Source organism: Palaemon carinicauda, chromosome 22, assembly GCF_036898095.1.
Source record: "Palaemon carinicauda isolate YSFRI2023 chromosome 22, ASM3689809v2, whole genome shotgun sequence".
Taxonomy (NCBI): Eukaryota; Metazoa; Arthropoda; class Malacostraca; order Decapoda; family Palaemonidae; genus Palaemon; species Palaemon carinicauda.
In genome coordinates, this window is record NC_090746.1 from 90,206,682 (window position 1) to 90,232,268 (window position 25,587).

General features: G+C 40.6%; 1 protein-coding gene across 3 annotated transcripts in view; it reads left to right on the plus strand.

Annotated features, from left to right (window-relative positions):
- The window catches only part of LOC137616613 (dyslexia-associated protein KIAA0319-like protein), a 175,401-nt gene that overhangs the window by 46,367 nt on the left and 103,447 nt on the right, over positions 1 to 25,587 (plus strand). For all 3 annotated transcript variants that reach the window (XM_068346517.1, XM_068346518.1, XM_068346516.1), the window contains exons 4-6: positions 10,432 to 10,928; positions 21,674 to 21,865; positions 22,030 to 22,255. In XM_068346517.1, coding sequence (XP_068202618.1) covers positions 10,432 to 10,928; positions 21,674 to 21,865; positions 22,030 to 22,255 — 915 coding nt within the window. The remainder of the gene's footprint in view (positions 1 to 10,431; positions 10,929 to 21,673; positions 21,866 to 22,029; positions 22,256 to 25,587) is intronic.

The following is a 25,587-nucleotide window of genomic DNA, read 5'->3' on the forward strand; positions in this document are numbered from 1 at the left end:
TTTTTTGCTTAGTCATGTTACCGTAAGGAATTGGCAAGTAGTGTCGCAAAACTTATATTTTTATAGTGTTGGAAAGTGTTTCTAGATGATCTGGCTACCCATGCCTATTTTTTTTTTAGCCAGATATGGCGTATATATAAGTATGTGTTCGATTTTCCTGTGATTGCCATTTTTTCGTTTTTTCCCATTTCTTTCAAAATTACTACGTACTAAGGAACTATCACAGAGTAATATTTCATTTATATGTTTATTTGTCGGAAAATATGCCTTGATGGTTTGCCTAGCACGTGGCTGAAATTTTTTTTTTCTGAAATGCCGTATATTAGAATGGCCATTTTTCCACGAGTGCCCCATTTTATTTGTTTTGCATTTTTTTGCTTAGTCATGTTACCGTAAGGAATTGGCAAGTAGTGTCGCAAAACTTATATTTTTATAGTGTTGGAAAGTGTTTCTAGATGATCTGGCTACCCATGCCTATCTTTTTTTTAGCCAGATATGGCGTATATATAGGTATGTGTTCGATTTTCCGGTGATTGCCATTTTTTCGTTTTTTCCCAATTCTTTCAAAATTACTACGTACTAAGGAACTATCACAGAGTAATGATTCCTCTAGATGTTTATTTGTCGGAAAATTTTGTTTACTTTTTTTTTGATTGAATATCATCAAATTTTTTTAGCTAAAATATTGTTTTACATTTTTTTTTTCGATTTTATTTCCCTTCTAAAAAAATTTTTTGGGTCAGAATTTTAATTTTATAAACGTAAAATAATCGACAATTATCCAGCAACCCACCATACAATTTTTATGCATATCCAATATTAATTAGATTAGTAAATAACACCTTGAAATTGACATACCCTTCCTACATTTCAAGTGGCAGATTAGGGAGTCTGAGTCAGTGTGGTTGGCGGCCATTTTGTGGACATATCCGAAGCGTAAGCTGCCCTATCTATATATATTCTTGTTCCCTATAGAATTTGTGATATTTTGGTATATTTTTACCTGCATAAATATCATATTATATATTAAATATATGTATTTTTTTACGAAATTTCCAAGTACTCAAAAAATTACCTTTAGATATGGCCCCTGATATAAATGTAATTTACAAAATAATGAAGATTTTTTTACATATTTCTATTCTAGGATAACATATGTTTATTCCCTAAAAAAATTAGCCACTTCCTATTTCATTTGGGTACCCAAAAAAATTCATGAAATTTGGACAATTTTTTTTGGCCAAAAAAAGTTACCCTTTTTTTCTCATTTCAGATCTTCACCTCCATGGGTCTGACTTCATCCAAAATACATCAAGATGTGTCCTAAACATTCAAGAATCAATTCCTAAAAGGATTTGTGTATATATGTATAAACTTTTTTTTTATGAATTTTTATGTCAGGTCTTTTTTTTTTCTACTTAATTTTTTAAAATATTTATAATAAATAGTTTTTCTGCAGATGAGTAGTATTTATCTTTACAGTTGTTTTAAGCATTCATTGAAGTTTTTTTTGGCAAAAGAAAAAAGGAGGTTACTGCAAAAACTGATTTTTCAAGAATTTTTTTTGGCGTCGGGGTCGTTCGCGTCCGAGTATACCCTTAAAGGGGTGTCCGAGGACCGTACCTATCCAGGGTTAAAATGGTTTGGATTCAGAATATGACTTCAATACATTCTGAAGTGCTTTGCCTTGTTTGAGGAAGTTAAAGAAATAGTTCCCAATAGTAAACCTGAACCAGTTTGGTATGTCATATCATACAAGGAAGGGAGAAGTAACATTATCAAGATGTTCTTAACACTGCTAATAGATGATCTCTCCATATCCTTTGCTGGAACTAGAATTGCAATGGTTAAGAGAAAACTGCAGCTCTCAATTGACAAAATTATTCATTGGGCTGATATGTTATCCATTTCCAATTTATTCGGGGAGTACATCCGGGCCTGAATATGTACAACAATGTTGTCTGTTATTTTTAGGAAGTTAGCAAAGAGAGATTCATTTTGCACTTGTTGGAGAATTTGTAATGTTATTCCATTAGGCTAATTTATTTATGGTAGCTTCATCTCTGCTGTTTACTGCCCTATTTTGGTACCTCCTATATATATATCTATATTTTTTTATAATGTTTTTTGGCAAAATGTCTTAATAGGTATGTTGAAGGTAATAATCTATTAGCCCTAGTTTGCAATTTAGCTTTTGCAAAGACCTTGAAGTATGCCATGCCATTCTTACTCTTTTTAATGCTATACAGAAATCTCTTGATTGTGGTAAAAAAGTTCATATGATTTGACTTGATTTTAGTTCTGCCTTTTGCATTGTTTATCATACATACATACATACATATACCAAGACACTTCCCCCAATTTTGGGGGTTAGCCAACATCAACAAATGAAACAAAAACAAAAAAGGGGACCTCTACTCTCTACGTTCCTCCCACCCTAACAAGGGACTCAACCGAGTTCAGCTGGTACTGCTAGGGTGTCACAGCCCACCCTCCCCCGTTATCCACCACAGATGAAGCTTCATAATGCTGAATCCCCTACTGCTGCTACCTCCGCGGTCATCTAAGACATCGGAGGAAGCAGCAGGGCCTACCGAAACTGCGTCACAATCGCTCGCCATTCATTCCTATTTCTAGCACGCTCTCTTGCCTCTCTCACATCTATCCTCCTATCACCCAGAGCTTCCTTCACTCCATCCATCCACCCAAACCTTGGCCTTCCTCTTGTATTTCTCCCATCAACTCTTGCATTCATCACCTTCTTTAGCAGACAGCCATTTTCCATTCTCTCAACATGGCCAAACCACCTGAACACATTCATATCCACTCTAGCTGCTAACTCATTTCTTACACCCATTCTCACTCTCACCACTTCGTTCCTAACCCTATCTACTCGAGATACACCAGCCATACTCCTTAGACACTTCATCTCAAACACATTCAATTTCTGTCTCTCCATCACTTTCATTCCCCACAACTCCGGTCCATACATCACAGTTGGTACAATATTTTTCTCATATAGAACTCTCTTTACATTCATGCCCAACCCTCTATTTTTTTACTACTCCCTTAACTGCCCCCAACACTTTGCAACCTTCATTCACTCTCTGACATACATCTGCTTCCTCTCCCCCATTTGCTGCAACAACAGACCCCCAAGTACTTAAACTGATCCACCTCAAGTAACTCTCCATTCAACATGACATTCAACCTTGCACCACCTTCCCTTCTCGTACATCTCATAACCTTACTCTTACCCACATTAACTCTCAACTTCCTTCTCTCACACACTCTTCCAAATTCTGTCACTAATTGGCCAAGCTTCTCTTCTGTGTCTGTAACCAGTACAGTATCATCCGCAAACAACAACTGATTTACCTCGCATTCATGGTCATTCTCGTCTACCAGTTTTAATCCTCGTCCAAGCACTCGAGCATTCACCTCTCTCACCACTCCATCAACAAACAAGTTAAACAACCACGGCGACATCACACATCCCTGTCTCAGCCCCACTCTCACCGGAGACCAATCACTCACTTCATTTCCTATCCTAACACATGCTTTACTACCTTTGTAGAAACTTTTCACTGCTTGCAACAACTTTCCTCCAACTCCATATAACCTCATCACATTCCACATTGCTTCCCTATCAACTCTATCAAACGCTTTCTCCAGATCCATAAACGCAACATACACCTCCTTACCTTTTGCTAAATATTTCTCGCATATCTGCCTAACTGTAAAAATCTGATTCATACAACCCCTACCTCTTCTAAACCACCCTGTACTTCTAAGATTGCATTCTCTATTTTATCCTTGATCCTATTAATCATTACTCTACCATACACTTTTCCAACTACGCCTAACAATCTAATACCTCCTGAATTACATCACTCATGCACATCTCCCTTACCCTTATACAGTATAGTGGTACAACACATGCACAAACCCAATCTACTGGTACCATTGACAACACAAAACACATATTAAACAATCTCACCAACCATTCAAGTACAGTCACACCCCCTTCCTTCAACATCTCAGCTCTCACACCATCCATACCAGACACTTTTCCTACTCTCGTTTCATCTAATGCTCTCCTCACTTCCTCTCTTGTAATCTCTCTTTCATTCTCATCTCCCATCACTGGCACCTCAACACCTGCAACAGCAATTATATCTGCCTCCCTATTATCCTCAACATTCAGTAAACTTTCAAAATATTCATGAAGCTCTTATTTTCAAATTCAAACAGAAGGGAGTAGGTGGGTCTTTTCTTGGAATCATAAATTAATTTCTAAATAATATGTTGTAGAGTAATTTTTCAATATTAATCTTACCCGATAATCATGTAGCTGTCAACTCCGTTGCCCGACAGAATTCTACGGAAGGGATACGCCAGCGATCGCTATACAAGAGGGGGGTGTACTCACAAGCGCCACCTGTGGCCAGGTACTGCAGTACTTCTTGTTGACACCACCTCAATTTTTCCTCTGTCGTGCCTCCGGCTAGACCTACATGGATACGCTGTTGATTCTGGAGTTTTTTGCTCACGATTTGGTGATGTATTTGCTCTAGAGTTTAGCTTTCGCTATTCAGGAAGTTTTATCATTAGCTTAGCTAGCTTTTGGAATTAATTTGATTAATTATGGTGACGAAGAGAGTATGAACTCTCTTTCACTTTTAGATAAGCGCAAAGTGTTACAGTGTTGCGTTCGAGGGTTCGTCTGTTCGTGCCAGTTGTTCGCCTAGTCTGGGACCTCTTACAAGCTCCCAAGCCCAGGGGAGAAGTAATGTCGAAGGACTTATGGGTTCAGCAGGCCTTGATCGACGAACAGACGTTTTCCCTCCGTGGTTTCGGGTGTATCTACACACGTTGCCGACGTGATCACCCCACCCACACAAAGACGAGAGAGCCCTTTTATTCCTCGTCTGCGGAAGAGGTTTCTCGCAGAAACCATGGACCAAATCTTGCAGCTTTTAAGTGCAAGTCGGTCCCTTCCGCACAAGTCCAACTCCTAGGTGTAGCCATTAGCCCTGGGTCAGTTCGGACTTGCTGCAGTACGACAACTGCACACCTCCCAGAGAGGCAAGGTGGTATCGCAACAGGCAGTAGCTCCGTCTGTTGCCGCACCAGCTGTTTTAGACCCTCAGTCTCAACGGACAGTAGCTCCGTTTGTTGTTGTCTTTCTTAAACTCTAGTGGTCTATACTGCAGACAATGCAGTCTCAGCTTGCGGTGTTGATGCAGGAGTTTCAGGCAGAGAAGGTTAATACACCTCCTCCTGCGAACGCTCCTCCCCCTCTGCGCAGTACAATCTGCCAGACGTATGAGGTTGAGGTTCCTCTAGCTACCTCCATGCGTGAGCTGCCGCGTTGGGAGTTGCCAGATACCAGCGCTGTGCAGCAACCTCCACTTTCCTTGAGGCTGGAGCCTCTTACCACGCAGCAACCTCCTCAACAATGGGGGCAGGAGCCTTATGCCTTACAACCTCCTCTTCCCTTGAGACAAGAGTTTCTTGCAGTAAGACCATCCTCGAGGCAGCAACCTCTTGAGGTACGACAACCTCTACCATCCTTGAGGCAGCCACCTCAGCTCTCGCAGCTGCAACCTCAACTCTCGAGGCAAGCACCTCAAGAACCTCAACTCGTGAGACAGGAGCCGCGTTCTGCGCAGCCGCCACCTCAACTCTCGCAGCTCACACCTCAAGAACCTCAACTCGTGAGTCAAGAGCCTCTCTCTGCGCAGCCACCTCAACCCTTGAGGCAAGCGCAACTCTTGAGGCAGGAACCTCATGCTATGAGTCAGCCACCTCAACGCATGCATCTGCCACTTTCTCCTCAGCTTGAGCCTCTTCCCATTCAACTTTGAAATAACAAATGACAATAATAACACCTCATTACTTTCATAACTTGCATTTGTAAAACATATACATGTATGCCTACACAAACATTATGATAATGGAGGTTATTCGTATTACTTAAAAAAAAAAAAAAAAAAAAAAAAAAAAAATATATGTATTCCTTGCAATATATTTTTAACAAAATCGCAAAAATATGGCAAAAATATCTTCAAAACAAAAATGAATCATGAGTTATGAATGTAATGTAAATATTATGTTGATATTAAAACCCCATGCAAGCATGCATGAAGTAATGCAGTGTTGCCAACAGGGCGAGTTTCCCTTTCCTGAGGTGAAGTAGATTATAGTACGTATATTTAGTGCAGCTTAATTCTACGATTATCATGCCGGCTATCAAATTCATCAACAAAACAGTCTAAATCAATTCCCTCGGCACGTGCACTTTCAATGGACAGTAATGCGATATTACTCAATCTAGCACTGGTCATGGAATTTCTGAGAAATGTTACACGCCATGCAACATGCTCTGCTTACCTTACAGCATGCTCTACATACAGCATGCTCTGCATACAGCATGCTCTGCATACCTTACCGCATGCTTCTCAGTCACACATCTTTGGTTGTTGCCAACTCACTAGACTGTCAAGCAGTTTCATAACGTTGCCTTCTAGTCTGCTGCTTTTGCACCAGTGAAACCCTCACTGAGAGAACTTAGCTTTTCTCGGATATGGTCCCTGTAGATGAGAAAGTGCTTTTCTCCCTCCTTCTGATATTCCCTTGAGGACTCTGTCATTTGGAGAGGAGCCTTTAGCTGCGTAGCCTCCTATGGACTTTTATTTAAGCATAACATGCTTCCAGGGAAGGTAATGGTTCCACTTCAGTCGCTAACCCCGTCTGTTACCACACCTGCTCCCATAGACCTTGAGCTGTGTTGCAAGACATGCAGTCCAAGCTTAGTCCTTGTTAGAGGATTTTTTGTTTACGGAGTCAGTGTGTCACTGGGAAGACGTTCAACAACCAGCAGAAGTGACTTGTTGTGACGCAGTGCGGCAACCTCAGCAACCCGATAAGGAGTTGTCTGTACGACCCAGACAGTCTAGACAGCTTCGGGTTGTCACTGTACTTCCTCGCTTCCCCATGGTTGACAGTTCACAGACTGTGCAGCAGTACCATGATCTTGTGTCCGGCTCCGTCAGACGACTGGCTTTTAAGAGCTCCCACAAGTCGTCGCTGTCTGGAGATTCTCAGATGGACTATGGATCTGACCAAGGAACTGGGCCTCCTGGTCAATTTTGAGGAGTCCCAGCTCGTCCCATCCCAGACCATTGTCTACCTGGGTATGGATCTTCAGAGTCGAGCTTTTCGGGCTTTTCCGTCGGCCCCAAGGATCTTCCAAGCCCTAGAATGCATCCAGAGCATGCTGAGAAGGAACCGATGCTCAGTCAGGTAGTGGATGAGTCTAACAGGGACACTTTCATCGCTGGCCCTGTTCATCGTGTTAGGGAGACTCCACCTCCGCCCCCTTCAGTATCATCTAGCTGCTTACTGGATAAAGAACATGACGCTAGAGACGGTCTCAGTTCCTGTTTCCGAAGAGAGGAGGTCTTCTCTCGCGTGGTGTAAGAACAGCTTTCTTCTCAAGGAAGTCTACCTTTGGCTGTTCAGAAACCCGACCGCCGTCTCCTCTCGGACGCATCAGACACGGGCTGGGGTGCGACTTTGGACGGACAGGAATGCTCGGGAACATGGAATCAGGAGCTAAGGACACTTCACATCAATTGCAAGGAGTTGTTGGCGGTTCTTCTGGCCTTGATAAACTTCAAGTCCCTCCAGCTTAACAAGGTGGTGGAGGTGGACTCTGACAACACCACAGCCCTGGCTTACATCTCCAAGCAGGGAGGGACTCTTTCGTGGAAGTTGTTCTAGATCGCAAGGGACCTCCTCATCTGGTCAAAAGATTGAAAGCTCACGCTGGTAACGAGGTTCATTCAGGGCGGTATGAATGTCATGGCAGATCGCCTCAGCCGGAAGGGTCAGGTCATCCCCACAGAGTGGACCCTTCACAAGAATGTTGGCAGCAGACTTTGGGCCCTGTGGGGTCAGCCAACCATAGATCTGTTCGCTACCTCGATAACCTAGAGACTCCTGTTGTATTGTTCTCCGATTCCAGACCCAGCAGCAGTTCACGTGGATGCTTTTCTGCTGGATTGGTCCCATCTCGACCTGTATGCATTCCCGCCGTTCAAGATTGTCAACAGGGTACTTCAGAAGTTCTCCTCTCGCAAAGGGACACGGCTGACGTTGGTTGGCTCCGCTCTGGCCCGCGAGAGAATGGTTCATAGAGGTACTGCAATGGCTGGTCGACATTCCCAGGACTCTTCCTCTAGGAGTGAACCTTCTACGTCAACCTCACGTAAAGAAGGTACACCCAAACCTCCACGCTCTTCGTCTGACTGCCTTCAGACTTTCGAAAGACTCTCAAGAGCTAGGGGCTTTTCGAAGGAGGCAGCCAGAGCGATTGCCAGAGCAAGGAGAACATCCACTCTCAGAGTCTATCAGTCTCAAGGGGAAGTCTTCCGAAGCTGGTACAAGACCAATGCAGTTTCCTCAACCAGTACCACTGTAACCCAGATTGCTGACTTCCTGTTACATCTAAGGAAAGTAAGATCCCTTTCAGCTCCTACGATCAAGGGTTACAGAAGTATGTTGGCAGCGGTTTTCCGCCACAGAGGCTTGGATCTTTCCACCAACAAAGATCTACAGGACCTCCCTAGGTCTTTTGAGACCTCAAAGGAACGTCGGTTGTCCACTCCAGGCTGGAATCTAGACGTGGTCCTAAGGTTCCTTATGTCATCAAGATTTGAACCTCTCCAATCAGCCTCTTTTTAGGACCTCACATTAAAAACTCTTTTCCTCGTGTGCTTGACAACAGCTAAAAGAGTAAGTGAGATCCACGCCTTCAGCAGGATCATAGTTTTCACATCTGAAACGGCTACATGTTCCTTGCAGCTCGGTTTTTGCTAAATGAGCTTCCTTCACGTCCTTGGCCTAAGTCGTTCGAGATCCCAAGCCTGTCCAACTTGGTGGGGAATGAACTGGAGAGAGTACTTTGCCCAGTTAGAGCTCTTAGGTACTATCTAAAAAGGTCTTAACCTTTACGAGGACAATCAGAAGCCTTATGGTGTGCTATCAAGAAGCCTTCTTTTCCAAGGTCTAAGAACTCAGTTTCTTACTATTCAGGCTTCTGATTAGGGAAGCACATTCTCATCTGAAGGAAGAAGACCTTGCTTTGCTGAAGGTAAGGACACATGAAGTGAGAGCTGTGGCTACTTCAGTGGCCTTCAAACAGAACCGTTCTCTGCAGAGTGTTATGGATGCAACCTATTGGAGAAGCAAGTCAGTGTTCGCATCATTCTATCTCAAAGATGTCCAGTCTCTTTACGAGTACTGCTACACCCTGGGACCATTCGTAGCAACGAATGCAGTAGTAGGCGGGGGCTCAGCCACTACATTCCCATAATCCCATAACCTTTTAACCTTTCTCTTGAATACTTTTTATGGGTTGTACGGTCGGCTAAGAAGCCTTCCACATCCTTGTTGATTTGGCGGGTGGTCAATTCTTTCTTGAGAAGTGCCGAGGTTAAAGGTTGTGATGAGGTCCTTTAGTATGGGTTGCAGCCCTTGATACTTCAGCACCTTAGAGTTGTTCAGCCTCCTAAGAGGAACGCTGCGCTCAGTAAGGAAGACGAACTTATTTAAGGCAGAGTAATGGCTCAAGTCGACTTCCTTACCAGGTACTTATAATTTCATTGTTATTTTGAATAACTGATAATATGAAATACGGGATACTTAGCTTCTTGATATACATGTACACTGGTTTTCACCCACCTCCCTGGGTGTGAATCAGCTACATGATTATCGGGTAAGATTAATATTGAAAAATGTTATTTTCATTAGTAAAATAAATTTTTGAATATACTTACCCGATAATCATGATTTAATTGACCCACCCTTCCTCCCCATAGAACCAGTGGACCGAGGAAAAATTGAGGTGGTGTCAACAAGAAGTACTGCAGTACCTGGCCACAGGTGGCGCTTGTGAGTACACCCCCCTCTTGTATAGCGATCGCTGGCGTATCCCTTCCGTAGAATTCTGTCGGGCAACGGAGTTGACAGCTACATGATTATCGGGTAAGTATATTCAAAAATTTATTTTACTAATGAAAATAACATTTTTAATGGACACCATATATATAAGGTTTTAACATTCTTAAGAAGCATACGTTTTATAGACGAAATTTAAATGTCTCATATATTGTCATTTTTATATTTACTATATGATATTTTTTATTTATTAGATTGAATATTATGTTTCTTCTCGTGAATTTATCGGGGCCAGCTCTAAGAGTCGAGCTTTACTCATTGGATTAGTAAATAGACAGCTTTTAATAATGTAAATCAACTCCTTTTAGTCACGATATTACAGTACTGTATAAACTCTACTGTTATTTTATTGGATATATTTTACAAATTGTTGAAGTAGTCATTGATTCTTTTTTGTTTTTTCAGTGGAAATGGAACTGCTGTTGTAAAGAGTATGATTACTCCCAATGGTATTGTCGAGAATGTTTTGGCTGTTTCATCAGATCCCACAGACAGAAGATGTGAAGTAGGACTGAAAGAGTGTAATACGAATGAAATTTGTGTTCCTTTGGGAGAAAAAAGAAGAGATGGCCTTTGCAAATGTATTTCAGGATTCCATCAATCGTTAGTTACTGGAGAATGCATTATAAATGATAATGTAACAACTATGTTCTCCAAGGAACATCCCACCATAGCTAGTTCTTCTATTGAATCTGAAAATAACACTCTACCTTCTGTTACACTTGTAGTTTCTACAGCACCACCTGCTACTGATATTGTTCCTCCAGTTCCAGAGATAGAAAATACTTCACCAAAACCAGATAAAAAGCTTGTTGTCAGTGTTAATAATAAGACAGTGTATCTGACAACTGGGGGCCAGACATATGAAAAAAGAGTGACTTTATCAGCGTATGCTATTGGAGGTACGTCTGTTTTTGTTTTTTCTCATTCCCAATCCATTTGTGTTCTGTATCATTTATTCTGTCATTTGTTGAACAGATATTTGGATGAAATATTTAAAAAAAAAAAAAAACCTGTACATATTAGGGTCTGGATGTACTCCCTGAATAAGATGGGAATGGACAACAATATATCAGCCCAATGAATAATTTTTTTTTCAATCGAGAGTTGCAGTTTTCTCTCACCCATTGCCATTCACTTCGAATGTATGTTTTCAAATATCTTTTTTTATGATTGCCATTGTCACTCTACAGATTGTTGCCCTGCTGCATCCTTATACTGTATACTGCTTTTGTAACAAACTGTTCATCTATTTTATTGTTCTCTTAACAAGAGAATGCCTTGATGAAATGATAGTTGCTTCAACAGGGAAAATCATTTTCATGTTGAAGCATTGTGACGAACAAGAGGGTTCTCAAACTTAGGGAGACTACTCCCACAGTTCAAATCTAAATTTCCCTTTATTTTATTTCTACTTCGCAACATTGCCTCAGCCTCCTAATTTTAACAACTTCTTTCATCTGTCTGTCCTAACTCAATGAGATGTTTGTATGCATGCATGTATGTATGTAGAGATTTGAATGGTAGACATCCTTAATTGGGCAATATTTTAGCAAATGTAAAGAGCAATGTATCATCCATTGTGGAGAATGAAGATGTAGGCTTCTTTTAATACAGGAGAGCCCATGCAGTTTTATGACCAGACAGGTACCTTATCATGCATTGACCTGTCAATGGCAAGCTCTAACAGACTTCTTGATTTCGATTGAAGAACATTAGATGGTTGGCATACTAGTGATCATGCACCAGTCATTATAAACATCAACAATAATTCACCTTCACAGAAATTGCCACGGTGGAACCTTGACAAGGCAGTCTGGAATAGATTTTGGGATCTAAGTGAAGTTTAAAAGAATACAGAACAGTTTGAAAGTGTAGATGATGCCATAGAGTTACTGAATAGATCTTTACATACAGCAGGAGTCAATTTAATTCCTAAAACCACAGGTTTTTATAAACAGTGACCAATCCCTTGGTGGTCCCCTGATCAAACTGCACTGCACAGAGCCACAAGAAAATCTTACTCTATTGTGTAGTTGCCACACAGAGGAGAATTTGATAATATACAAAAAAATTTAGAGAACAGTTCCGCCGTGCCATGAAAGAAGCTAGGCGCCAGTCTTGATTCTCATTTATTTTCCCAATCATCAGTAGAACTCTATCAACTTCTGTATAAAGGAAAGTGAAAAAAGATAGCAAGAAAATTTATCTTCAACTCACCTCCATTGTTGAAGGTGAATGGCCAGTATGTAACTGGAGGAACTGAGGTTAGCAATGCTTTGACCAATCATTTCCCCTATGTATCATGCCTTTGTGAAGAAGCTCCTAGTCACCAGTATAGAATCATTGAAGAGCAGAAAAGGCTAAATTTTACAACAGAAGAGGAGGAATCTTACAATGCTCCTTTTCTTGAAAGGAAATTTGATTTCGCGGATGGAATTCAATATGCAATGATTAAACATGTACCTGTTAATACTAAGTTACTTATTTTAATGTTTATTAACATAATATGGCATGATTACAGTTAACCAAGAATTTGGGAACAAGCCTTTTTTGAGCAGATTTAAAACTTGGAAAGGAAAAGTTTTTAGCAGAAAACTATTGACCTATTGCATTGACATCTTGTTTATGTAAGATCATGGAAAAGTTGGTCAGTACAAGACTGGTATAGTACCTGGGGAAGAAAAGTATTTTATCACCTATCCAATGTGATCTTAAAAAAATGCACTCTGTGTTGGTACGACTGGAGTCCTCTATTTGTGAAGCCTTTTTCTCCAAACAGCATCATGTAACAGTATTTTTTGATGTTGGAAAGGCATATGATACAGCATGGAGATATAGTATACTTAAAACCATTCCTAATTTGGGATTGAGAGGAGAGGTACTGTTGTTTATTCAAGCATTTGTTTCACATAGATTTTTTTTTGTGTTAGGGTAGTGAAACTCAGTCAGAGGAGAAATGTTAGGAAGGAGTTCCCCATGGTAGTGTGCTGATGTTACCCTATTTGCATTAGCTATAAATGGGATATCATCTACATTTCCCAAGATATTTTCTCGACACTTTGTAGATCATCTCTCCATATCATTTGCTGGAGCTAGAATGGCAATGGTTGCGAGAAAATTAAAACTCTCAAGGGTCAAAATAATTCACTGGGTTGATATGAATGCTTTTAAGTTTATGACCAGCAAAACTGTTGTTGTCTATTTCTGTCACATTCGGGGAGTACATCCAGATCCGTAAATGTACATCAAAGGTCAATGGATCCCATGTGTAAGTGAAGCTGAATTTTTAGGATTGATATTTGATTGCAGGCTGACATGAGTTCCTCACTTGAAAGCTTTAAAAAGGAAATATCTTGAGGCTCTAAATCTTTTAAAAGTTATGTCTCACACATCATGGGGAGCAGACCACAAAATTATTTTTAAGATGTACAAGACAGTAATATTTAAAAAAAATAGTTGTGTGCAAAATATACTCCTCAGCCACCCAGACCAATTAAAGATTTCAGATTCTATACACCATACTGCTATCAGATTGGCAACAGTAGCTTTTAAAACTTTGCTTTTCCCAAGCCTCCTTGTTGATGCTGGAGAATTACCTTTGAGCCTTTATCAAACCTCTTCTATTGTTTGGTATTGGTATAAGTTGCAAAGAATTCTTGATCCTTTAGCATTTCAGACTACAAACCTTTAGGTATTGAACATATTTTGAGTTGCACCCAAAATTTCCTCAACCTTTTGGTTTTAGGGTGAAACAATTAATATAGTCTTGATATAGCTAGAAATAAAGTTCTTCCATTTAGGATATCACTAACCCCTCCATGGTAAATATTTTATTGAGATAAAAAAGAATATGACTGACTTAAAAGCTAGGTCTCTTTTTATGGAACATGTTGAAAAACAGGGAAATTGACTTTCATATATACTAGTGGTTCCAAATCTGATGCTGGCATTGTATTTGGAGTATATAGTAGTACTTTTAATTTTAGAGGTGCACTTCCCCTAGTATCTTCCATATTTACTGCCAAATTATATGCTATACTAAGTGCTATTAGAAAAAAAGCATTTAAAGAGAAGAGCAATTTTACCATTTTTAGTGATGCAAGAAGTGTCCTACAAGCTTTAGAAGTTTTTAATTCCAGTAACCCTTTAGTGTCAAAGATTTCAGAGTGGCTTCTTATTAGTCGGGAAATGAGAAGAGCATTAGGAGTTTGTTTTATAATAATTTGCAACAACATTGGGATAGCTTAGATAGAAATAAGATGAGAGAAATAATGAATGTTATATCTTCTTAGAGGTGTGAACATAATGCCCCAAAAGTGGGTGGCTACTTTTTGTCATCTATGCATTGGTCACACTGGGTTGACACATGAGTTTCTGATGACTGGCCAACACCAGCCATATTTTGACAAATGTTTGGTACCCATTACAGTGAGGCACTTGCTGACCGAATGCCCCACTTTTAGCTCTCTAAGAAATAGATATCTGTTTGAGGCTTGAGGTGATAATGGCAGGTTTATCCTTGCCAAGATTCTTGGGCAAGATTTGTTGCACTGTGCTAGGGGTATTTTTATGTTTATTTCAGAAGCAGGTCTTCTGAAAGCTAGTTAAATTTTACTAGTACATATTCACTTTTATGTCTTAATTAAATATTTTTTTATTTTTCATTTATGATCAATGATAATGAGATCAATGACCTTCGAGGTCAGGATGCCAGAAAACTTCAGAGCAATCAATCAATCAGTCACCAGGCTTTATATCACTATGAGTGCTCTGTAAGTGATGGTGACAATAATAATGGCAGTGTACTGGGTTTGCATACCAAAATTTGTGGTTCAATATGGGCCTACCATCCATCAATCCACCTACGTATGAATGGCTATCAGCATCAGTTGGGGTAAAAAAAAAAAATAGTTTTAAATATTTAACTTAGCCGGTGAATATATAATAGCTGCAACTCTGTTGCTCGACAGACACATACATAAAAAACTCGCGAGCGATCGCTATGCAGGTTGCGGGTGTGCCCACCAGCGCCAACTGTCGGCCAGATACCACTCTCGGATGTAAACAAAACCTTCAATTTCTTCTCTGTCGACGTGTCGACAAGACGTACTTTTACTCGCTGTTGAACCTGGAGTTTTTCCCATCATATTTGGTGAAGTACTTTAATTTGGTTTGAGCTTTCGCAGTACAGGTGTTTTTCTTCAAATAAATCCTTGAACTCGTTTTTGGATAGATTTAATTTTTGATGACAAAGAGAGTATGGACTTTCTTTGACTTTTAAATGGCCGACCCTTCCCTTAGACGGAAGTGTGTTTAGGCTTTTAGCAATTATCTTATCACGTTATAAATTAATTATAGATTTTCCTCTATATATTTTATATCTCACCGCCTTTATTAGGCCTCTTCGATTAACTTTCCATTTATAATAAACATAAAAATAAATTTTAATGATTTGTTTATATGCGACCTTTCCTGAGAGTAGGCGGTCCTAACTTGGAAACCGAAGTTAAACAACGTTGAGCCCTTTCAATCGTAAATAGCTTTTAAAGAGCTAATGATTTAAAACTTTTTAAATGAATATTTTTTAATAGATATTTTATGAAAGATTTTCTTTGAATAGTCTTCGTACTGTTTCAAAGATGAACTAACGTTTAGTTTATTTATGCTACGCAGTTTGCGCTCTATCGTTACGATAGAGAGAGAGAGTATCACGGTTTCACTTTGCAGAAAGAGTAAATCGATTCTGACGTTTTGTTTATTCTTCTTTCAAAGCTTAAATGTTTTAAATTCTATTTTAAAGGAACTTTTTAATTGAAAAACCTTTCAGTTTTTTCCTTTGGTCAAATAACATGTTTTTTTGACGAAACGTAAGTGGGCTCTTCTCTTAGGTGCGAAATCAAGAGAGAGAGAGAGAGAAAGATAGAGACGGAGGGAGAGAGAGGAGAGAAAACGTTCCGTTCAAGCGGGTAACGTTGTTCTCGAGTTACTCTCGTCCTTAGTCTCTGTACGGGGAGAAAGGATAAAACGTTTTTAGTCAGGCAATGTACGGTGAGAGATTGAAAACATAGTTTTGAATGAACTAGTGTTTAGTCTCTTCCCCAGCCACTGAATTTTTTATCTTAAAATATGTTTACTGTTTTTTGCTGGTATTAATGTGCTTGCATTATACGACTGATTTCGCAATTACTACCTTTTGATGAGGGTAGAATTGCGTGCTTCAGGTAGAAATCAGTAAAAGTTTCGATTTCAGTGAAATAAGTGCAAAACAGAAAATCGTAGTGATAAAGTGATATTGCGCAAAGTGTTATCAGTGTTGCGACCGAGGGTTCGTCTGTTCGTGCCTGTCGTTCGCCTAGTCCGGGACCTCTTGCAAGCTCCCAAGCCCAGGGGAGAAGTAATGTCGTACGACTTATGGGTTCGAGAGGCCTTGATCAGCGAACAGACGTTCCCTCTATGGTATCGGGTGTATCTTACCAAGATCACCCCTACCATAAGGCGAGAGAGACGATTTTCTCCTCGTCATCCGAAGGCTTTTCGCATAAGAAACCTGAAACAAGGTTTCGAGGCCCTTAAGCGAAAGTCAGTCCTTTCAGGACAGGTCCAGCGTCCTGGTTGTAGCCATTAGGACAGCTCTGACCCTATGCAGCCATCGAAAGACTGCTCGCCGCCTAACAAAAGCGTAACACAGACTCCGAGAGTCTTTTTGTTGGCAAGGTTTTGCGGTCACAGACGTTACCCTCGTCTCTTACCGCAACCATTTCCGTTGATCCTAAATGGGTTGTACGGCAAGACATGCAGAATAAGCTTGCCTCCCTTATGGAAGACTATTCTGCCGATAAGTCCGTTGAGCCTAGCCGTTTATCTCATCGAGATCCTGGCTTTCAGCCACCCTAACGTTCCTTTGTGCGTCCTGTTGACGTTGGCGTAGCTAAGTCACGTCAGTCAGGTTGTTTAGAACCACACTCGATGCGGTCTCGTGTGGATTTTCAGCCACATTTGGACATTAGGCCACTTGCTGATGCTCCTGTTGACGTTCAGGACGTTCGCTAACAATCGGAGTTGACTTGTTTTGACGCTGAGCGTCAACCTCCGCATTCTAGAGTTGTTTTGACTGCTCAGTCTAGGCGGTCAAAGCAGTCTCGAGTGGACGCTGTGCGTCCTCACGCACCTGTTGTTATTGACAGTTCACAGACTGTCAAGCAGTTACATGATGTTGCGTCCTGGTCTCTTGCACCTGTTGTTGTTGACAGTTCACAGACTGTCAAGCAGTTACATGACGTTGCTTCCTGGTCCGCTACTAATGCACCAGTGCGTGTGGACTCTGCTTGTAAAGCATTGCCACCACGGTAGGTCTCTCCCTTGCTTGAGACTCAGCTATTATCGGACAAGGTTCCTTCAGATGAGGAAGTTGCTGTTCCCCCTCCTACTGATATTCCCTTGAGGACTCTGTCAGACGGAGAGGAGCCTAAAGCTGCTTAGCCCTCTATGGACTTTAAATAAATCATGCTGATTTTTAAGGATCTTTGTCCGGATCTTTTTGTAACTGCTGCTCCTCGTTCGCCTAAACGTCAGAGCTTACACTAGGCCTAGTTACTTCGAAGCCGTTGTTTTATAAGCTAGTGCTCTCTCGCTCTCCTAGAGAGCTTTACGTTTGCTAGGGGACTGGTTTATCACCAGGAGGAGTTTGGGGGATACAGCCTTTGCTTTCCCTTCGTTTAAACTGGCTTATAGAGCGAGAGTCTGATATGATACGAGAGAAGTTCTCGGCTTGGGAGTTCCTGCCTCTGCCCAGATAGACTTCTCAAACCTCATAGACTCTCCCTGGCGCCTGGCCATGAGACGCTCCAAGATTTTACAGGTCAACTTCACAGCTATTTTCGAGCCTTTGAAGTTTTGCTGTACAATTATGTCATGCATAAACAAGGCTTTCAGGGATGGCTCCAATGATCTGACAGCCACGTTCTCTGCAGGAACAAGTCCCTCAGGGATGGCTCCATGATTTGGCAGCCATGTTCACTGCAGGAGTACGTAAGAGGCAAGTGCGCTCAATGTGTTCATTGTCAAGACAAACTTCACGATGAAGTCTTCCAGGCTGTCTTGACAGCATTTATGGAAGGCGACTGGATGGTCTCTCTCGACCTTCAGGAGGCTTACTTCCACATTCCTATACACCCGGATTCCCAACCGTTTCTGAGGTTTGTTTACAGGAATGTGGGGTACCAGTTTCGAGCTATCGGGGATCCGAGCCTCCCTGTACTTGGACGACTGGCTTCTCAGAGCATCGTCCAGCCTTCACTGTCTGCAGGATCTACATTGGACGTTGAGTCTGGCCAGGGAGTTGGGACTTGTGGTCAACCTAAAAGTCCCAACTGATCCCATCCCAGATTATTCTATTTTTGGGGATGGAGATTCGCAGTCAAGCCCTGCTCGAAGTCCAACTAATGCTGAAAAGAAAACGTTTATTCAGTCAGGAGTTGGAACAGTCTCGTAGGGACTCTCTCATCCCTGGAGCAGTTTGTCTCACTAGGGAGACTACCCCTTCTGCCTCTCCGGTTCCATCTAGCCTCTCACTGGAACTAGGACAAGACATTAGAGACGGTATCATTCCCAGTCTCCGAACCAATAAAGGCATGCCTGAAATGGTGGGACAGCAATATCAGTCTGAGAGAGGGACTATCCCTAGCAGTCAAGAACCCAAACCACGTGTTGTCCTCAGACGCGTCGGGTTTGGGTTGGGTGCGACCCTGGACGGTCGGGAATGCGCTGGTCTGTGGACCTCAAGTCAGAAGAGCATGCACATCAACGGCAAGGAGCTATTAGCAGTCCACTTGGCCTTGATGATATTAGGAAGCGTCTTCGAAACTAAATGGTAGAGGTCAACTCAGACAACACCACAACTTTGGCGTACATCTCCAAGCAAGGAGGCACACACTCCTTCACGCTGCTCGAGATCGCAAGGGACCTTCTCTTATGGTCTAGAATTCGAGGCATCTCCCTGTTGACGAGATTCATCCAGGGGGACTTGAACGTCTTTGCAGACTGTCTCAGTCGGAGGGGTCAGGTGATACCCACGGAATGGACCCTCCACAAGGACGTGGGCAAGAGTCTTTGGGCTTCTTGGGGTCAACCAACCATAGACCTCTTTGCCTCCTCGTTGACCAAAAGGTTACCAATCTTTTGCTCTCCAGTCCTAGATACAGAAGCAATCTACATAGACGCGTTTCTACTGGATTGGTCCTTTATGGACTTATATGCATTCCCACCATTCAAGATAGTCAACAAGGTACTGCAGAAGTTCGCCTCTCACGGAGGGACAAGGTTGACGTTGGTTGCTACCCTCTGGCCCGCGAGAGAGTGGTTCACCGAGGTACTTCAATGGCTGGTAGACTTTCCAAGAAGTCTTCCTCTAAGGGTAGATCTGTTACGTCAGCCCCACGTAAAGAATGTCCATGAAAGCCTCCCCGCTCTTCGTCTGACTTCCTTCACACTATCGAAAGACTCTCAAGAGCTAGAGGTTTTTCGAAGGAGGCAGTCAGTGCGATTGCAAGAGCTAGGGGAGCTTCTACCATTAGAGTATACCAGTCGAAGTGGGAAGTCTTTCGAGACTGGTGCAAGTCAGCATCTGTGTCCTCGTCCAGTACCTCTGTAGCCCAAATCGCAGATTTTCTTTTACATCTGAGAAAGGTTCGCTCCCTTTCAGCTCCCACGATTAAGGGCTACAGGAGCATGTTGGCTTCGGTCTTTCGACATAGAGGCTTAGATCTTTCCAACAATAAAGATCTCCAAGATCTCCTTAAGTCTTTCGAGACCTCTAAGGAACGTCGTTGGCAACTCCTGGATGGAACTTAGACGTGGTCCTAAGGTTCCTCATGTCAGACAGATTTGAGCCATTACATTCAGCCCCCCTGAAGGATCTCACCCTCAAGACACTTTTCCTAGTGTGCTTGGCTTCGGCTAAAAGGGTCAGTGAACTTCATGCCTTCAGTAAGAACATCGGCTTTTCTACAGAAAAAAGCCACTTGTTCACTTCAACTTGGTTTCCTGGCCAAAAATGAACTGCCTTCTCGTCCTTGGCCTAAATCTTTTGATATTCCTTGCTTATCAGAGATCGTAGGCAACGAACTGGAAAGAGTATTATGTCCTGTTAGAGCTCTTAAGTTCGATTTAGCTCGTACTAAGTCATTACGAGGGAAATCTGAGGCATTATGGTGCTCAGTTAAGAAACCTTCATTGCCTATGTCAAAGAATTCTTTGTCATATTTTATCAGATTTTTTTAATACGAGAAGCTCATTCTCACTTGAATGAGAAAGACCGATGTTTGCTTAAGGTTAAGACGCACGAAGTTAGAGATATAGCAACCTCCGTGGCCTTCAAGCAAAATAAATCTCTGCAAAGTATTATGGACGCGACTTCTTGGAGAAACAAGTCAGTGTTCGCGTCATTTTACTTAAAAGATGTCCAGACTCTTTACGAGGACTGCTACACACTGGGTCCATTCGTTGCAGCGAGTGCAGTAGTGGGTGAGGGTTCTACCACTACACTTCCCTAATTCCAATATCCTTTTAATCTGTCTCTTGAAATGTTTTTAATATTGTTTTATGGGTTGTTCGGAAGGCTAAGAAGCCTTTCGCATCCTGATTGATTTGGCGGGTGGTCAAAGTCATTTCTTGAGAGCGCCCAGATTAGGGGTTTGATGAGGTCCTATTGTATGGGTTGCAGCCCTTGATACTTCAGCTCCTGGGAGTCTGTCAGCATCCTAAGAGGATCGCTGGGCTCCGTGAGGAAGACAGACTTACAAGGCAGAGTAATCGTCTAAGTCAACTTCCTCACCAGGTACCTATTTATTTTGGTTTTGTTATATTGATAACTGCCAAAATGAAAAAACTCTTAGCTTATACGCTGTAAACATAATTAACTCTGGTCTCTACCCACCTCCTTGGGTTTGAATCAGCTATTATATATTCACCGGCTAAGTTAAATATTTAAAAATGATATTTTAATTATAAAATAAATTTTTGAATATACTTACCCGGTGAATATATAAATTAAATGACCCTCCCTTCCTCCCCAATAGAGACGCAGTGGGATGAGAAGAAATTGAAGGTTTTGTTTACATCCGAGAGTGGTATCTGGCCGACAGTTGGCGCTGGTGGGCACACCCGCAACCTGCATAGCGATCGCTCGCGAGTTTTTTATGTATGTGTGTGTCGAGCAACAGAGTTGCAGCTATTATATATTCACCGGGTAAGTATATTCAAAAATTTATTTTATAATTAAAATATCATGTTATGGGGTTAGCAGCCACATCTGTAATAGCTTGCTGAAAAAACCGAAGGCTCTAAAGGGAAAAGAAGTATTATTATGCTGATACTTTATCTACTGTGCATTTGTTTTATTTTGGTAAATTTTGCCCTTGGTAGAAGTTCAACTATGCTGTAACATTCAAAGTTTTACAATTATTGTCATATGTAGTTAGGCCTACAGTATTGTAATTTTTATTTTAGGCATATCTATGTATTAATGTACTGTATAAAAATGTTACTTAGTATGTATTTTTTTATTTTAAACATATCTATGTATTATGTACTGTATTATGATATTACTTAGCATAGATTTATGGAATTATTGAATGTTATGTTACAGATTCTTCAGAATACAAATATAAATGGATTCTAGTGAAACACCCAGAAACTGATGACAGTGGTTATTTGAGTGACGCCAACAGTCAAACAATTACACTATCCCATTTAATACAAGGTGTTTATATCTTCAAAGTGAATGTAACCGGTCCTGGTGCTCATGGAGACGCATTTGGGAGTGTTACTGTTCTGCCCCGTATGTTATTTTTTATCTTACTTTATGAAAACAGACATGATAAATATGTATAAAAGTAGTATATTTCTGTTAAGGTTGGATATTAGGTTCAATGCAAGAAGCAATGTTTATTTCATTACTTGTATGTTTGTTACCTTTGATATGTATTATTCTTAACACTTCAGCTAAGAGAATAAATCAGCCACCAAAGGCAGTTGTTATTCCTGCATCTCAAGAAATTAAGCTTCCAAACTCTGGAGTAATTGTCGATGGCTCGAGCAGTACAGATGATGGAGAGATTACATCATATCGTTGGGAGATGGTAACCGCTCCTCTTGGATATAAATTATCAGAGGAAACGGCACCAGCTCTTCAACTAACAGATCTTGTACCTGGCAATTACACAATCATGTAAGTTGTATAGGAATTATGTTCTTTATTATGTAATTATTGTATCTTAGATATATCTTAGATATGCATTCTCAAAGGAGGTTAGTTAAGTCATTCATTATTTCTGTAGGGGAAATGTTTTGAGAATACACATCTACTCATTGTAGTTTTAAACATATAAGAAGTGATAAGACAGAAGTTGGTCCATAATTAGTGTCTAGGCTATATTTTCTTTTTACGGTATACTATATAGATATAGCTAGCTATGACTTATAAAGCCAATTGTGATTGTATATTTTGTGCAAGGAAGAATGTTCATGTTCATATTATTTAAAAAGAAGTAAGAATTATGTAGCCAAAAAATTTGCAACTTTTTTTTTTTTTTGTCCAACAGACACTTATCCAGAAGCTTGGTTTATCGACGTTTATCCCTAAAATTTATGAAAATTCTCATTTATTTTTCTTTGAAAAGATACATGCTCTTTGTAAAGTAATGAAACAATTTAGTAGTTATATATCAAGGAGCACTAGCCGGTATTCAGTTTACCATAGCATCGGTGATATGAAAACGTATACTGTATAGAAATATGAAATTTTATTTTTAAAATTCCCTTTTACCTTCTGTTTACCCTTTTAACTTATTGCACTTAATTCTTCTTACTGACAGAATGCTTTAACAAAGTCACTTGTCTTCAACATGGAATATCTTTTCTGTTGAAGCCTATTGATGGGCAAGAGGGAAATGATATTTTTATCAGTTGGACTTAAAATGTCACAAATACTTTAACAATTTATTATTACTTCAACCTCCATCGCATTTTATCAACTACTCCCACCTTGTTCTACAACCTGTGTCCTTTTCAGAATCTAGGTTATTTGGAAAGGATATCATATTTTTTAAACCAATTTTGTAAGCTACGGTAGTTTTGCCTACAACCCGATAATATTCACACCAAAGAAATGACAATATTCCCTTGTTGGTATGTGGAACTATCTCTTTGTAAAGTGGCCCCTTTATTCCAAGGGAAAGATTTTTTTTTTTGAGATAGGATTCTCGGCATTCATTCTCGTTTATCTTCCACTTCATCTTAAGAAGAGAATGCCTTGATGAAATAATTTGGCTTCAATATAATTTCCATGTTGAAGCCTTGTGACAGACAAGTGGCCTCTCAAACCAAGAAATAATTTCCTCAGTGTGACTCAAAATTTCTCATATGTTTTCTATTGCCTATTTCCTCAAGGTAATTTGAAGAGACATTGTCATAGTTTTCTAGTTAAAACTGGCAATGAAGCACTAGCATTGCTGCTTCCTAATTTTACATCTTCCCATCCAATGTTATTGAAAAGGTCTATACACACCAGACTTTTAATCAAGCTAAAGGAATAGTTTATTGCAGAGATTTGTATGGATTTGCAGAAAACGATATACAGTTTATAAAGAGGTTTCCTCCCAATATTTTTAAATATTTAACTTAGCCGGTGAATATATAATAGCTGCAACTCTGTTGCTCGACAGACACATACAATAAAAACTCGCCAGCGATCGCTATACAGGTTGCGGGTGTGCCCACCAGCGCCAACTGTCGGCCAGATACCACTCTCGATGTAAACAAAGACTCAATTTCTTCTCTGTCGACGTGTCGACAAGACGTACTTTTACTCGCTGTAGAACCTGGAGTTTTTCCCATCATATTTGGTGAAGTACTTCAATTTGGTTTGAGCTTTCGCAGTGCAGGTGTTTTATCTTCATCTTAAATCTTGAACTCGTTTTTGGATAGATTTAATTTTTTGATGACAAAGAGAGTATGGACTTTCTTTGACTTTTAAATGGCCGACCCTTCCCTTAGGCGGAAGTGTGTTTAGGCTTTTAGCAATTATCTTATCACGTTATAAATTAATTATAGATTTTCCTCTATATATTTTATATCTCACCGCCTTTATTAGGCCTCTTCGATTAACTTTCCATTTATAATAAACATAAAAATAAATTTTAATGATTTGTTTATATGCGACCTTCCTGAGAGTAGGCGGTCCTAACTTGGAAACTGAAGTTAAACAACGTTGAGCCCTTTCAATCGTAAATAGCTTTTAAAGAGCTAATGATTTAAAACTTTTTAAATGAATATTTTTTAATAGATATTTTAAGAAAGATTTTCTTTGAATAGTCTTCGTACTGTTTCAAAGATGAACTAACGTTTAGTTTATTTATGCTACGCAGTTTGCGCTCTATCGTTACGATAGAGAGAGAGAGTATCACGGTTTCACTTTGCAGAAAGAGTAAATCGATTCTGACGTTTTGTTCATTCTTCTTTCAAAGCTTAAATGTTTTAAATTATATTTTAAAGGAACTTTTTAATTGAAAAACCTTTCAGTTTTTTTCCTTTGGTCAAATAACATGTTTTTTTGACGAAACGTAAGTGGGCTCTTCTCTTAGGTGCGTAATCAAGAGAGAGAGAGAGAGAGAGATAGAGACGGAGGGAGAGAGAGGGGAGAAAACGTTCCGTTCAAGCGGGTAACGTTGTTCTCGAGTTACTCTCGTCCCTAGTCTCTGTACGGGGAGAAAGGATAAAACGTTTTTAGTTTTTTATTCTCGTCCCCAGGCAATGTACGGTGAGAGATTGAAAACGTAGTTTTGAATGAACTAGTGTTTAGTCTCTTCCCCATCCACTGAATTTTTTATCTTAAAATATGTTTACTGTTTTTTGCTGGTATTAATGTGCTTGCATTATACGACTGATTTCGCTATTACTACCTTTTGATGAGGTTAGAATTGCGTGCTTCAGGTAGAAATCAGTAAAAGTTTCGATTTCAGTGAAATAAGTGCTAAACAGAAAATCGTAGTGATAAAGTGATATTGCGCAAAGTGTTATCAGTGTTGCGACCGAGGGTTCGTCTGTTCGTGCCTGTCGTTCGCCTAGTCCGGGACCTCTTGCAAGCTCCCAAGCCCAGGGGAGAAGTAATGTCGTACGACTTATGGGTTCGAGAGGCCTTGATCAGCGAACAGACGTTCCCTCTATGGTATCAGGTGTATCTTACCAAGATCACCCCTACCATAAGGCGAGAGAGACGTTTTTCTCCTCGTCATCCGAAGGCTTTTCGCATAAGAAACCTGAAACAAGGTTTCGAGGCCCTTAAGCGAAAGTCAGTCCTTTCAGGACAGGTCCAGCATCCTGGTTGTAGCCATTAGGACAGCTCTGACCCTATGCAGTCATCGGAAGACTGCTCGCCGCCTAACAAAAGCGTAACACAGACTCCGAGAGTCTTTTTGTTGGCAAGGTTTTGCGGTCACAGACGTTACCCTCGTCTCTTACCGCAACCTTTTCCGTTGATCCTAAATGGGTTGTACGGCAAGA